At 40.9% G+C, this 12,146-nt stretch overlaps 2 protein-coding genes across 2 annotated transcripts; both read left to right on the forward strand.

The window, feature by feature from the left end:
* The first annotated feature begins 924 nt into the window (after window positions 1-924).
* On the forward strand, window positions 925-6,778 carry LOC135467219 (uncharacterized). The gene is made up of 4 exons (XM_064744983.1): window positions 925-1,038; window positions 2,558-2,860; window positions 3,186-3,577; window positions 6,635-6,778. The coding sequence occupies exons 2-4, from the start codon at window positions 2,611-2,613 to the stop codon at window positions 6,776-6,778; spliced, it is 786 nt and encodes a 261-aa protein (XP_064601053.1). The 5' UTR covers window positions 925-1,038; window positions 2,558-2,610.
* A 220-nt stretch (window positions 6,779-6,998) lies between these two features.
* On the forward strand, window positions 6,999-10,700 carry LOC135469226 (uncharacterized). Its single transcript, XM_064747806.1, has 3 exons — window positions 6,999-7,106; window positions 7,596-7,742; window positions 10,054-10,700. Exons 1-3 carry the CDS (start codon window positions 7,010-7,012, stop codon window positions 10,485-10,487), a joined length of 678 nt encoding a protein of 225 aa, XP_064603876.1. The 5' UTR covers window positions 6,999-7,009; the 3' UTR covers window positions 10,488-10,700.
* The last annotated feature ends 1,446 nt before the right edge of the window (window positions 10,701-12,146 follow it).

Here is a 12,146-nt window from a genome sequence, read left to right on the forward strand (position 1 = left end):
CTATGCCGGGGGAAATAATTTATTACGGGGCAAACACAAGAAAGAATTAAACAAAACTTCAGATGTCCTGCAGGTAAGACAGAGTTAGGCCTGTACAGAAAGAAAGTTCTTGTTTGAAAATTTGGGTCATTTAAGAATCTGAAATCACATTAAAATGATTTAAAAACCACCAGTGTGTGACCCAGAATAAACAGGTGTCAGTTAATCCAGCCCTGTAGTCAGATATTTACATAAAGTTGTTCACGACAATTTGTTTATATTTGTTTATTTATTTTATTCTTTTTTTACGCCGTACTCAAGAATATTTCACTTATACGACGGCGGCCAGTATTATGGTGGGTGGAAACGGGGAACAGGCAGGGGAAAACCCACGACGATCCGCAGGTCGCTGACAGACCTTCCCACGTACGGTCCGAGAGGAAGCCAATTTGTTTATTTTCATTTATTTTATTTGATTGGTGTTTTACGTCGTACTCAAGTATAAATTTGTTTATACACTGTATGTACAAACGCGTAGGCATGCTGGATGCTATGGTCGATTGTCCTCTGTGTCTTCATGTATATATGTGTATCTTGAAAAAGGTGTGATACAGTGTGCATGACAGGAGTGAAGTCACCATCGCCTTACCAGCGGACAATGGACAACCATGTGGCCGCAAACAGCAAATAACGTAGGTTTAACATATTTTAGGCTGGAGGAAAGTGCATGCAGCTGTCACCTAACTTTATCGACAAATCCCCTTGTGACACCGCAGATCACTGTAACTGTGAAAACATTTCAGTGGCGTGCATTGTGAACCGAGTAGTTATGACGGCGAGGGAAAAGTCGCACAGTTAAAAACCATGTACTTTGTGGTTTCTTCCAAGTACTTTCATGGGTATGTGTTGTCACATGGGGAGGGAGAAACATGGGGCTCTCATCGTTGTCGCCTCCGTCGTCGCCTACATTCCTGTGGCAGGCATCATCAACAGTTTTGGTGTGTTTGTGGAGAAACTAAACGTAGAGTTCTGTCCGTTTGACTGCCCTACAGCTTTTAGGTAAGAGACGATGTTCTGTATAAGGTAGGGAATATCTCATGAGAGAAACCGAACAACCCTCAGGGGCACTAGTTCGTATTAAGATATGTATGGCCGAAATCCTAGAATCGACTTTAAAACTTTATAATCATGTACTGCTTAACACTCATAGTTGTACGGGGTGATACCTTGGCTTCATTATTATTTTTATAATTTTTTATAATTATGGTTGTTTTATGTCCCGAGGGGGTCCATACCCTTTGTCAGATTCTGATCATTTTCGTTCATAGCATCCAACACTTAATGCAAAAAGGAATTTGTGGAATCGTCTCAAAGTGTTGGAAAAAAACTAAAATAAATTAGTAGGTGAAATATGGTGAAATATTTTAAATGCTAAGGAATCTGACTATTAGGTAAGATTTAAGTTATCTTACCCTGCCTGTCACAATCGATGATATCACAGACATCTAATTATACTGACTGTACATATACAGCGTGTTCATCTACTGATTGTACAAGTGCCTTGTCTCCACATCATCACCGAGTTACAATTTCTTTAAAGATATGGTATTGGAATTAAAGTGTACTCTGTTTGAAAAACACTATAAAATAACGTAGCTTATTCCATCAAATATATGTATGAATATGAAGCCCGATTTAGTCTTTATTTTATCTTTTGTTCAATAACTAGTTCTATACATAGCTATGTAAATAACATATAAATATCATTAATGTTACCACTTTTAATTTACACAAATGACTCTTTCAACAGATTTTCAAATGGTATAACTTTACGATAAGATATGTAAACGTGTGACTGTGTAAAACAGGTACAGCGTCTGTCTCCCTGACTAGGACAGCTTTTGTATCTACTAGATAAAGGTAAACGTCTCAATAGTTACGTCCCTTTGTACCAGGATGAGAACATTTTACTGAAAATACAATGAAGTCGTCACCAAAAAGTCAGGGAATGATCCACGCTGAAATTCCTGTCGTAAATCACATACCGGAATGTCTTCTTAATCCACTCATTTTCATCTACTTATGTACTACCGGACTGGTCTTGCAGTGTAATGTTTTCGAAGTTGAATTATTCTGGTTCAGAACATACATTTGCTCCCAAGTAGTGACTTGCAGAGATAATGCTTTATCTTTTGAAAAACGGATTTTTAAGGTGCCGTTGTTCTTTATATATCTTTTTATTTATATGATTGGAGTTTGGCGCTATATTAAGGATATTGCAGCTATATGTCAACGGCTTTTAGGCGTTAGGGAGGAAATAGGAGTGCCCGGAGCAATCAATCAGCTTCCGATAACCATTCCACCAGCGACGCACAGGGAATTCTTCTATTGTTAGAAGGAAAGTGGTCTCCGGTTAAATTTATATAAATTAATGTAAACACACAAAAAAGACATCCTACCAAGACATTTTGGTCCCAGACTGGGATTGAAGCAACACCTCAAGTATCAACTCAGCCAATACCCGTCCTCCATGTAAACTGTATGTAACCCTGTTCTGTAAGTCGTCTCATTCTTACAGGATGGATCGGTGCCTTAACATTCGGTCTGAACAGGGCTTTTTGTTGGTTGGTTATGGAACTGCAGACGATGGTCTCCCCTTTTCTACTGTTTCTAAGTGGAATATTAATGTGCACCTTAAGCCTCCTTCTGACCTCAATGACGGAGCGGTTAGCCTGGCTATTCCTGTTTTACTGTGTCATCTATGGATTCGGCTCCAGCCTCGTTATGAACACTCCGTACTCTCTGATTGAGGAAGTCTTTCCGATAACCCACAAACATCACGTGACTGCAACCAGTATCATGAATGTTGGGGCTCCGCTAGGTAAATATAAAACTCAGTCGGTATTCCAATGAGTTTGAACCGGACCTTATACAAAAATATATACAGTGCTAAGCGAAGTGAATGATAGAAATTATAACATTTTTTTCTATTTTTGGAAATATTGAAAGCGGTAAGATTTGAATGTGTATATTCTCCAAATCATTTTTTTTTACATTTATATATAATGACTAAATAATAAAGATTGAATGATCACTTATTCATTCTTTGGGTGTAGATACAGTTTCCTGTACATATATGTATATATACAAACGGTTACCTGTTGCCTTGACCAATAACCCCTGATTGATATTGTTCCACCCTGTAGGTATGTTGCTGGTCAATCCTCTAGTGGCCTACCTGGATAATATAGAGGGCCACACCTGGAGAGATACCATACGCATCTTCTCATTGGTTGTTCTCATTACGGGTTTTGTTTGTTCTCTGCCAATGACACGACGGGGACTGACTATTTTCGGTACTAGCGTGAATCCGAAGGAGGGTTATGAGGATCTGGATAAACAGTGTAGTGACGTGACGGGAGAGGATCAATCCGACATCCAGGGGGATGAAAAACCCAAGATCAGGAGAAAAGAGCCACCGGCAAGACAAAACTCACTTGTCCTACTCTTTGAAAACCAGACCGCGGGGATTTTACTGGGCTGGACGTCCGGCATGTTCCTGTTGTCCGTGGCTATCTTCATACCCAAAGTGCATTTTGTAAGTGAACGTTCTTCATGTTGTGAAACCTGTTCATCGTAACAGATATTTACCTACCAATTGTCAGTAATGGTCATCCCAGGTCATTAATTGTAACAGTATTTTTCAAAACCAAGTTCAACACAATCCACAAAAATAAGAAAGTTCGGGCGGAGTGGAAGAAGAATTCTACAGCTTAACGTGCAAGGAATGTTATAGACGCGGGAGCCTCCGTTGCCTCGGGGGTTAGCACTCCAGCGCGGCACAATGACCCAAGATCCTCTCACCAATGCAGTCGCTGTGAGTTCAAATCCAGTTCATGCTGGCTTCTTCTCTGGCCGAACGTGGGAAGGTTTGCCAACAATCTTCGAATGGTCGTTGGTTTTCTCCACGCCCTGCTCGGTCCTCCCACCATAATATTGGCCGTCGTCGTGAAAAGTGAAATATTCTTGAGTACGGTGTAAAACACCAAATAAATAAATAAATTATAGGCGAGTACATTTAATCAGCGTTTAATTCGTGCACCATAATAAGTTGTCAATCAAAAATATGTAACGTAACTGCCTTGTGACTGCAAGTGTTTATGCGTCGAATGTGGATAATGTATATAGCCCCTAGCCCAGGGTTAAGATAGAATTATGAAACCGTGCACCTGACATTCTGGACACTTCTGGGTAACAAGATAATTATAGTAATTTTAAAACTTAAGAAACCTGAAGTGAGTTGTTTGATAGAATGTCCTTGATACAGTAGCTTTGGTTGCAGTAACGTGGTAAATTAAAATCACCATACAACATACAGAATGTAACAAATGCTACAGGGAGAGATATTCAAGACACTTCGCCATACTGATATCCAACAAAAGGAAATTGAAACTCTCACTTGTTACAAAAGAGCCATGACAAGAAACCGTTGTATATATGACCTGTCTTATAGCTACAGGTAACATCTGCACACTGTGCAATTTCTTTTTAATCCAACGAAAGTAGATATATTCCTTTCAAAGGGGTGATTTGCAATAAGGATTTCGTGTAAATTGTGTGCTAGAACCATGTTGAAATTGCGCTATTTCGTGGGAAACAACACGATTGAACTATGTAAATAACAGTACATAACCGGAGCCTCTCACCAAATTTCATGTCCAGCTCAGTCTGGCTTCCTCTCCGGCCGAACGTGGGAAGCTCTGGTAGCAACCTGCGGATGGTCACGGATCGTCACAATATGATGTGATGAGTGGCATCCTGATGTGATGATCATTCAGTTATGTTATGTGTGACATCATCATGTCATATGTGACATCACGCTGTTATATGTGGTATATTGTATAGTGATGTGATATGGTTTGTGGCAATGGGATCTTGGTGTTATGCGCTGGACCATGATGGGAAGTGCGGCATCGTGATGTCGTGTGTGAAATCATGATGTTATGTGTTTGCATCCGGCTGTTTATAACAGATTTAATGTATCACCATTTGGTGAAAATTCTAGGGTTCTGATTTGTCAATCTGCCTTGGACACGCTAACGCATTCGCCGAACAGGCGAGGAATACAACCTCACACATTGGATATTATTTGTGTGTGAACGACGGACTTACCCACCAACCGATATCAATGCTCGTTGACAATGTACTAGTCCTTAATTTTTCTTGCCTTCATTTTCAGAAGAGTTCTAATGATTCTGCAGCTAACAACCACAGCATCTGGAAAAAACTTCTCGTAGAATCTTTTGGAGACAATTAAATGCAAATCCTTGCAAAATGAATAGAAAATGACTAACTAGTAGTTCACCCAAGACAAATATTTTTTCTCATCTCTCAGGTCAGGCCTCGGGTACTTCTTTTCGTCGTGACCACGTGGTCTGTCTAGCCGAGAATAGCCAATAGTGCACCTAAGAAAATATTGATCTTTTCATCGAAATATCAGGCTGAATGTGTACGATGTGATATGATGTATGTCTGTCATCGTGACATCATATCTGACTTCGTAATGTGATATGATGTGTGCCATTGTGATGTGATCGGACGGAATGGTGTGTGCATGTAGCGTCGTGATGTTATTTGATGTGTGACATGGTAATGTGATGTGATGTGTGCCATCTTGTTGTGATCGGACAGAACGATATGTGCATGTAGCGTCGTGATGTTATTTGATGTGTGACATGGTAATGTGATGTGATGTGTGCCATCTTGTTGTGATTGGACAGAACGATATGTGCATGTAGCGTCGTGATGTTATTTGATGTGTGACATGGTAATGTGATGTGATGTGTGCCATCTTGTTGTGATCGGACAGAACGATATGTGCATGTAGCGTCGTGATGTTATTTGATGTGTGACATGGTAATGTGATGTGATGTGTGCCATCTTGTTGTGATTGGACAGAACGATATGTGCATGTAGCGTCGTGATGTTATTTTGATGTGTGACATGGTAATGTGATGTGATGTATGTCATCTTGTTGTGATCGGACAGAACGATATGTGCATGTAGCGTCGTGATGTTATTTGATGTGTGACATGGTAATGTGATGTGATGTGTGCCATCTTGTTGTGATTGGACAGAAAGAAATGTGCACGTAGCGTCGTGATGTTATTTGATGTGTGACATGGTAATGTGATGTGATGTATTCCATCTTGTTGTGATTGGACAGAAAGATATGTGCACGTAGCGTCGTGATGTTATTTGATGTGTGACATGGTAATGTGATGTGATGTGTGACATCCTTGTTGTGATCGGACAGAACGATATGTGCATGTAGCGTCGTGATGTTATTTGATGTGTGACATGGTAATGTGATGTGATGTGTGCCATCTTGTTGTGATCGGACAGAACGATATGTGCATGTAGCGTCGTGATGTTATTTGATGTGTGACATGGTAATGTGATGTGATGTGTGCCATCTTGTTGTGATTGGACATAACGATATGTGCACGTAGCGTCGTGATGTTATTTGATGTGTGACACGGTAATTTGTGGCATCATGGTGTGATCTGAAGATTGTCCTCTCCTCTTGTCACAGCTCAGTTTATGTTCTTGGGTGGATATTCACTAATTCATAATATTTTGACAATTTGAACAGATCCAGTACATGCATGACCTGAGTATAGAACCAGAAGTGAGCTGCGGCTTGCATGTCATACGAGGGTCTAGCGGGAGGCAACACTTAGCCTCCTCATCTCCGTACTCGGTAACAGTCCTTTTCAATCCATCAGTTCACTGTTGATCAATTATTAGTGTTTGTTATTTTACTATGGTTGTTGATTTTTCGTAAGTTCTTGTGACATGAACTGTTCTTTTCACTTTCTGTTATTGAACATCGAACTCGTAATGATTAAAAAACATCTTGTCCTATTTTATCCTTGTCTCATTCTCATAGCGAGTTAGAAGAAGGGTGGCTACTAACATTATATGACGTGTATACTTACATGAAGGAGACCCTATTGCCCCGTATTTCATGTGGATGTACGCCCTGTGTAGCGCGCTACTAGCCGTGGGGTCTTCTATACTGGTCATGTCCACTCGGGTCATCCATATCGCCGTATACTGCACCAGTAAGTCTTACTGATTTTATTTATTGATTGGCTTATCTGTTTTACTGGTGTATTTAACATCGACTTCATGAATTTTTCATTCATATGACACCAACAAGGTTTATGAGTGGAGAAAACCACCGACCTCCATCGGGTACCTTGCAAACCTCCTGACTAAAGCCGCAGTCGAAAGAGCGAGAGCTGGATTCATACACGAATCTTGACTAATTTAGACAGTGAAGAAAAGAGAATTGTAGCAATGAACCTGTTCAAACCTTTCCTCAAGCATTTTTTGTGAGAAGTGTAAAAAGACAAAACAAGACAAAAAGTCAGTTTGCGATAAATGTGTTATTGTGTTAGCTTTTTTTCCCCCATTGACGCTAAAGTCATTTCTTGTATTCTTGATTTAAGGAAAAGTCTAAACTCCAGTGCATGAAAATCTCAAAATACCTCTAAAATTTGACTTTGTGACATCATTTGACCAAGTGTTTTACCCGCTCTTTTCCATAGTTCATGGCGCAGTGGACGGCCTCCTGATGACCACAATATACCCGACACTCCAATTACTGACCACAAATGTCAAGGCTAAACAGTTACTCTGGTCGCTGACCCTGTTCGTCATTGGGGTGGGACAAGTAGTCGGTCTGCCGATGGCTGGTAAGTATATATAGACAGTTACACTGTTCGCCATTAGGGTGGGACAGGTGGTCGGTCTGCCAATCGCCGGTGAGTATATATAGTCAGTTACACTCTTCGTCATTGGGATGGGACAGGTAGCCGGTCTGCCTATGGCTGGTAAGTATATATAGTCAGTTACACTGCTCGTCATTGGGGTGGGACAGGTGGTCGGTCTGCTAATTGGGTGGTGAGTTTATAGAGTCAGTAACACCGTTCGTCATTAGGGCGGGACAGGTAGCCGATGTGTCAGTGGCCGGTCCGTATAAATATAGTCAGCTACATTGTTTTGCATTAGGATGGAACAGGTGGTCGGTCTGTCAATGGCTGGTGAGTATATATAGTCAGTTACACTGTTCGTCATTGCAATTGGACAGGTGGTCGGTCTGCCAATAACTGGTGAGTCAGTTTCACTGTTTCTCATTTGGGTGGGACAGAAGGTCGGTCTGTCAATCGCTGGTGAGTATGTATAGTCAGTTACACTGTTCGTCATTGGGTTCGGTCAGATGGTCGGTCTGCCATTGACTGGTGAGTGTATGTATTATGTTCGTCATTGCGGTGGGATAAGTGGTTGGTCTGCCAATCACTGATGAGTATATATAGTCAGTCACACGGTTCATCACTGTGATGCGACAGGTGGTCGGTCTGTCAATGACTGGTGAATATATATAGTTGCAATGTTCATCATTAGGGAGGGACAGATGGTCGGTGTGCCAATCGCTGGTGAGCATATATAGTCACTTACACTGTTCGTCATTGGGTTGGGACAGATGGTCGGTCTGTCAATGACTGGTGAATATATATAGTTAGTTACGCTGTTCGTCATTGTGAAGCAAGAGAACAAAACTGTTAACCGATAAATAAAAGCTCTACTGTTGTTTTCTCTCTGTGTAAATTTCTGTACAGGCAACTCAATGTAATTCTGTAATGTAGATCTATATATTTCTAATGTAAAGATAACGTAGATATCTGTAAATAGCTTACTATTTATCCCCTTTCTCTTAAATAACCATGGCAGCATTTGAACCTATACAATAAGCTATACATATGCTACCACAAAAAGGATTAATTCCAGTAACTGACTCATGTACATATGTAAATAGTATACCAACGCACCTCCATTATCTATCCAAAATATGTGTTAAAAAACAATAAAACAATGATTTGATGGGCCACGATATCCGCCAGGAAAGTGACCCCTAAAACCAGTATTTAAACCAAAACGCCATTGTGATGAGACAGATGGTCGGTCTGCCAATGAATGGTGAGGGATATATATTCAGTTACACTTTTCCTCATTGTGATGGGTCAGGTAGTTGATCTGCCAGTGATCGGTGAGTATATATAGTCAGTTATTGGGGTGGGTCAGGTGGTCGGTCTGCTAATTGGGTGGTGAGTTTATAGAGTCAGTAACACCGTTCGTCATTAGGGCGGGACAGGTAGCCGATGTGTCAGTGGCCGGTCCGTATAAATATAGTCAGCTACACTGTTTTGCATTAGGATGGAACAGGTGGTCGGTCTGTCAATGGCCGGTGAGTATATATAGTCAGTTACACTGTTCGTCATTGCAATTGGACAGGTGGTCGGTCTGCCAATGGCTGGTAAGTATATAAAGTTAGTTACACTGTTCGTCATTGGGGCGGGACAGGTGTTCGGTCTGCCAATGGTGGGTAAGTATGTATAGTCAGTTACACCGTTCGTCATTGGGGTGGGACACATGGTCTGTCTGCCAGTGACTGATGAGTATATATAGTCACACTGTTCGCCATTGGGTTGGGACAGATGGTCGGTCTGCCAATGAATGGTGAGTATATATAGTCAGTCACACTTTTCGTCATTGTGATGGAACAGACGATCGGTCTGTCAATGGCCGGTCCGTTTGTATAGTCATTTACACTGTTCGTCATTAGGACGGGACGGTCAACTGATCTGTCAATGGCCGGTCCGTATGTATAGTAAGTTAGGTAATATTTTCTTTCAAAAAATTGGACTGGTTCGTAAATCAGTTAACGGGCAAAATGACATCTGCGGAAGTCATGCGCAACTCTGAAACTCAGTTCCAAGACGTCTGCTAGCGAAACAGTTTTGTGTACGGCGTAAAACACCAATCGAATAAATAAACCCAAGAAGTCGATATACTCCATGGTTACATGAATAATACGTGAATGGTATCTTACAGTTCTCTTTCCTTGTCCTTAGGGATTGTGTATGAGTAGACACGCTCACAGAACCTTGTCTTTTACGTCTCTTTCGAAAGGTCCCTTACTATGGTATTCTATTTCCTTGTCTCCAGGTCTTATCTATGACGAGACACGGTCATATAGTCTTGTGTTTTACATCGCCTCTGGAGTTTTCGGAACAGCTGCTTTCGCCTTTCTGGTAATCTGTATCAAAAACGCCAGCCGAGATGTGGAATCACAGGAAGTGACATCAAGAAAAGCGGGAATCATGGGAGATGTGCAAAAACAGGGCACCGGATATAAGTCATTGGGAGACACTCGAGAGTTGTCTAAGGACGGATCTGATTCACGCGAGTCCGGATCGGCTGAAACGCAGGACGGCAAATCTGGAGCAGGAATAACTCGTCGATTCAGAGAAGGTTCTGGTGATTCTGGAGACTACGTGTCAGCTGATTTGGACCCGCTGGACGCTAAATCTGTAGCGGTGTCAACCACCAGGGGAACAGCCAGCGACATCCATCAAACAACTTTAAAAGAAGACAAATAATTGAATAGATAAATGTATTCCTGATATGTCTTCTCAAAACCGACAACTTTAATGACTGCAAAAGCCTAACAATACTTCTAAGCGATTTCGCAGTTTGTTAACAAACACTTATCTGATATAAAAATGGTTTATTATTCGTATACGTGTGGGTACTACGTTGTTTTTGCTGAAAACTTCTACTGAATGAAATAAAGCGCTGTGATGTATATATTATCATCGGCTTTGTGTTGTGTACTGGACTAAAAGTAACCAGAGTCTAATTCCGTACATCACAGTACAAAGGGCAGACAACTCGCATGACATGCTTACCATATATAGCCAGGCTGAATCACAAACCACTATCAAATATACAGATATAAAACAACAAAACTGATAAATGAAGCTCACCATTTTGAAATGACGCCGTAATTGTACCCGGTGACTCAGTAGGCCCAATATATGACCTTCAGGTTGTGTGTCATGTCTTCTGGTTTCATCATAGATACTTCCTTAATGCACCAGACACAATAAATAGTACAGCAATTTAACTGCCATGGCGAGATGAAGCATTGCTTGCTATGACATATCGGTACAATGTCGAAGTGGCCATCATCTTTTCGGGGCCATCAAGTAAAGGACAATGAACAAAATGCGAAATAACTTAGTCGGAGTTTAGTAGTTAGCGGCTGGTTATAGCGGTTGACTAATTAACAAGGACTATAGTATGTATCTCCAATAATACAGCACCTACAGACTTAATAGCAATCTCAGTATCTGCCTGGCCTATATCTGCATTACTATTGCACCTACAGACTTCAAACTGTCTATAATAATGATACTTAATACGATTTGTCACGTGATATGCATAACGGTTGATACCCATACCAAGAGGCGTCAACGTGAATAGTGTATTAATGTTGATAACCAGCCTAGTATATATTTTATACGAATATTGACCTGTCCAGGTTACAAGATCTCCACAATACCCAATATTGGACTGGAAATATATTGAGTGTACGGTGGCCGGTTGGGCATAGTTTTGATCATGTCTAGAGTGTGTCACAGGGTTTTAAGATTTGTAATCTTTGTGATATCCCTATCTTGCTTGTATAGTATGCTTCTTTTAATTTCTGGCCTATATTCAGCTGTCTGCGAAATCACTCAGTGTTAAAAGTGTTACTAAATCATTGGAGCTGTTTCATGTAAATGGCACGCTGTACACAGACTGACAGAGGGGAGGGCACTCTTAACCTTGTTCATGCTGTTTCAAGTTGCCTCCTTTATTAACCATGACACTGTATGCACGCAAAGCATGAAAACCACGGTTTTTGAGTATAAACTCTCCTACATGTGCATTTAAGCGGCTGTGTCGCAGAGTATTTAACAACTGATTGGCTCGAGAGAGACGGTTTACTTGTCCCCCCTGAATGATATATACTGAGAAATGAACGATGCTCGGCGGACATTCCTGGGGCGCATGTTGGTACATATACAGCCTGATATATACTAACCATCACTGTTATCGCATGCCTATTCAATGAATATATCTGGCTTCGATAGATCTGTTATGCGATCGTTTTGATTATCTGCGTATTAACACAATTTAACTATTTGCTGTATTGCTTATAGTCGTGTGATATTTATTGTTTCCTCATTATTTACACACTCTTTTGTTTGATA

This window comes from Liolophura sinensis, chromosome 6 (assembly GCF_032854445.1).
Source record: "Liolophura sinensis isolate JHLJ2023 chromosome 6, CUHK_Ljap_v2, whole genome shotgun sequence".
Lineage (NCBI taxonomy): Eukaryota > Metazoa > Mollusca > Polyplacophora > Chitonida > Chitonidae > Liolophura > Liolophura sinensis.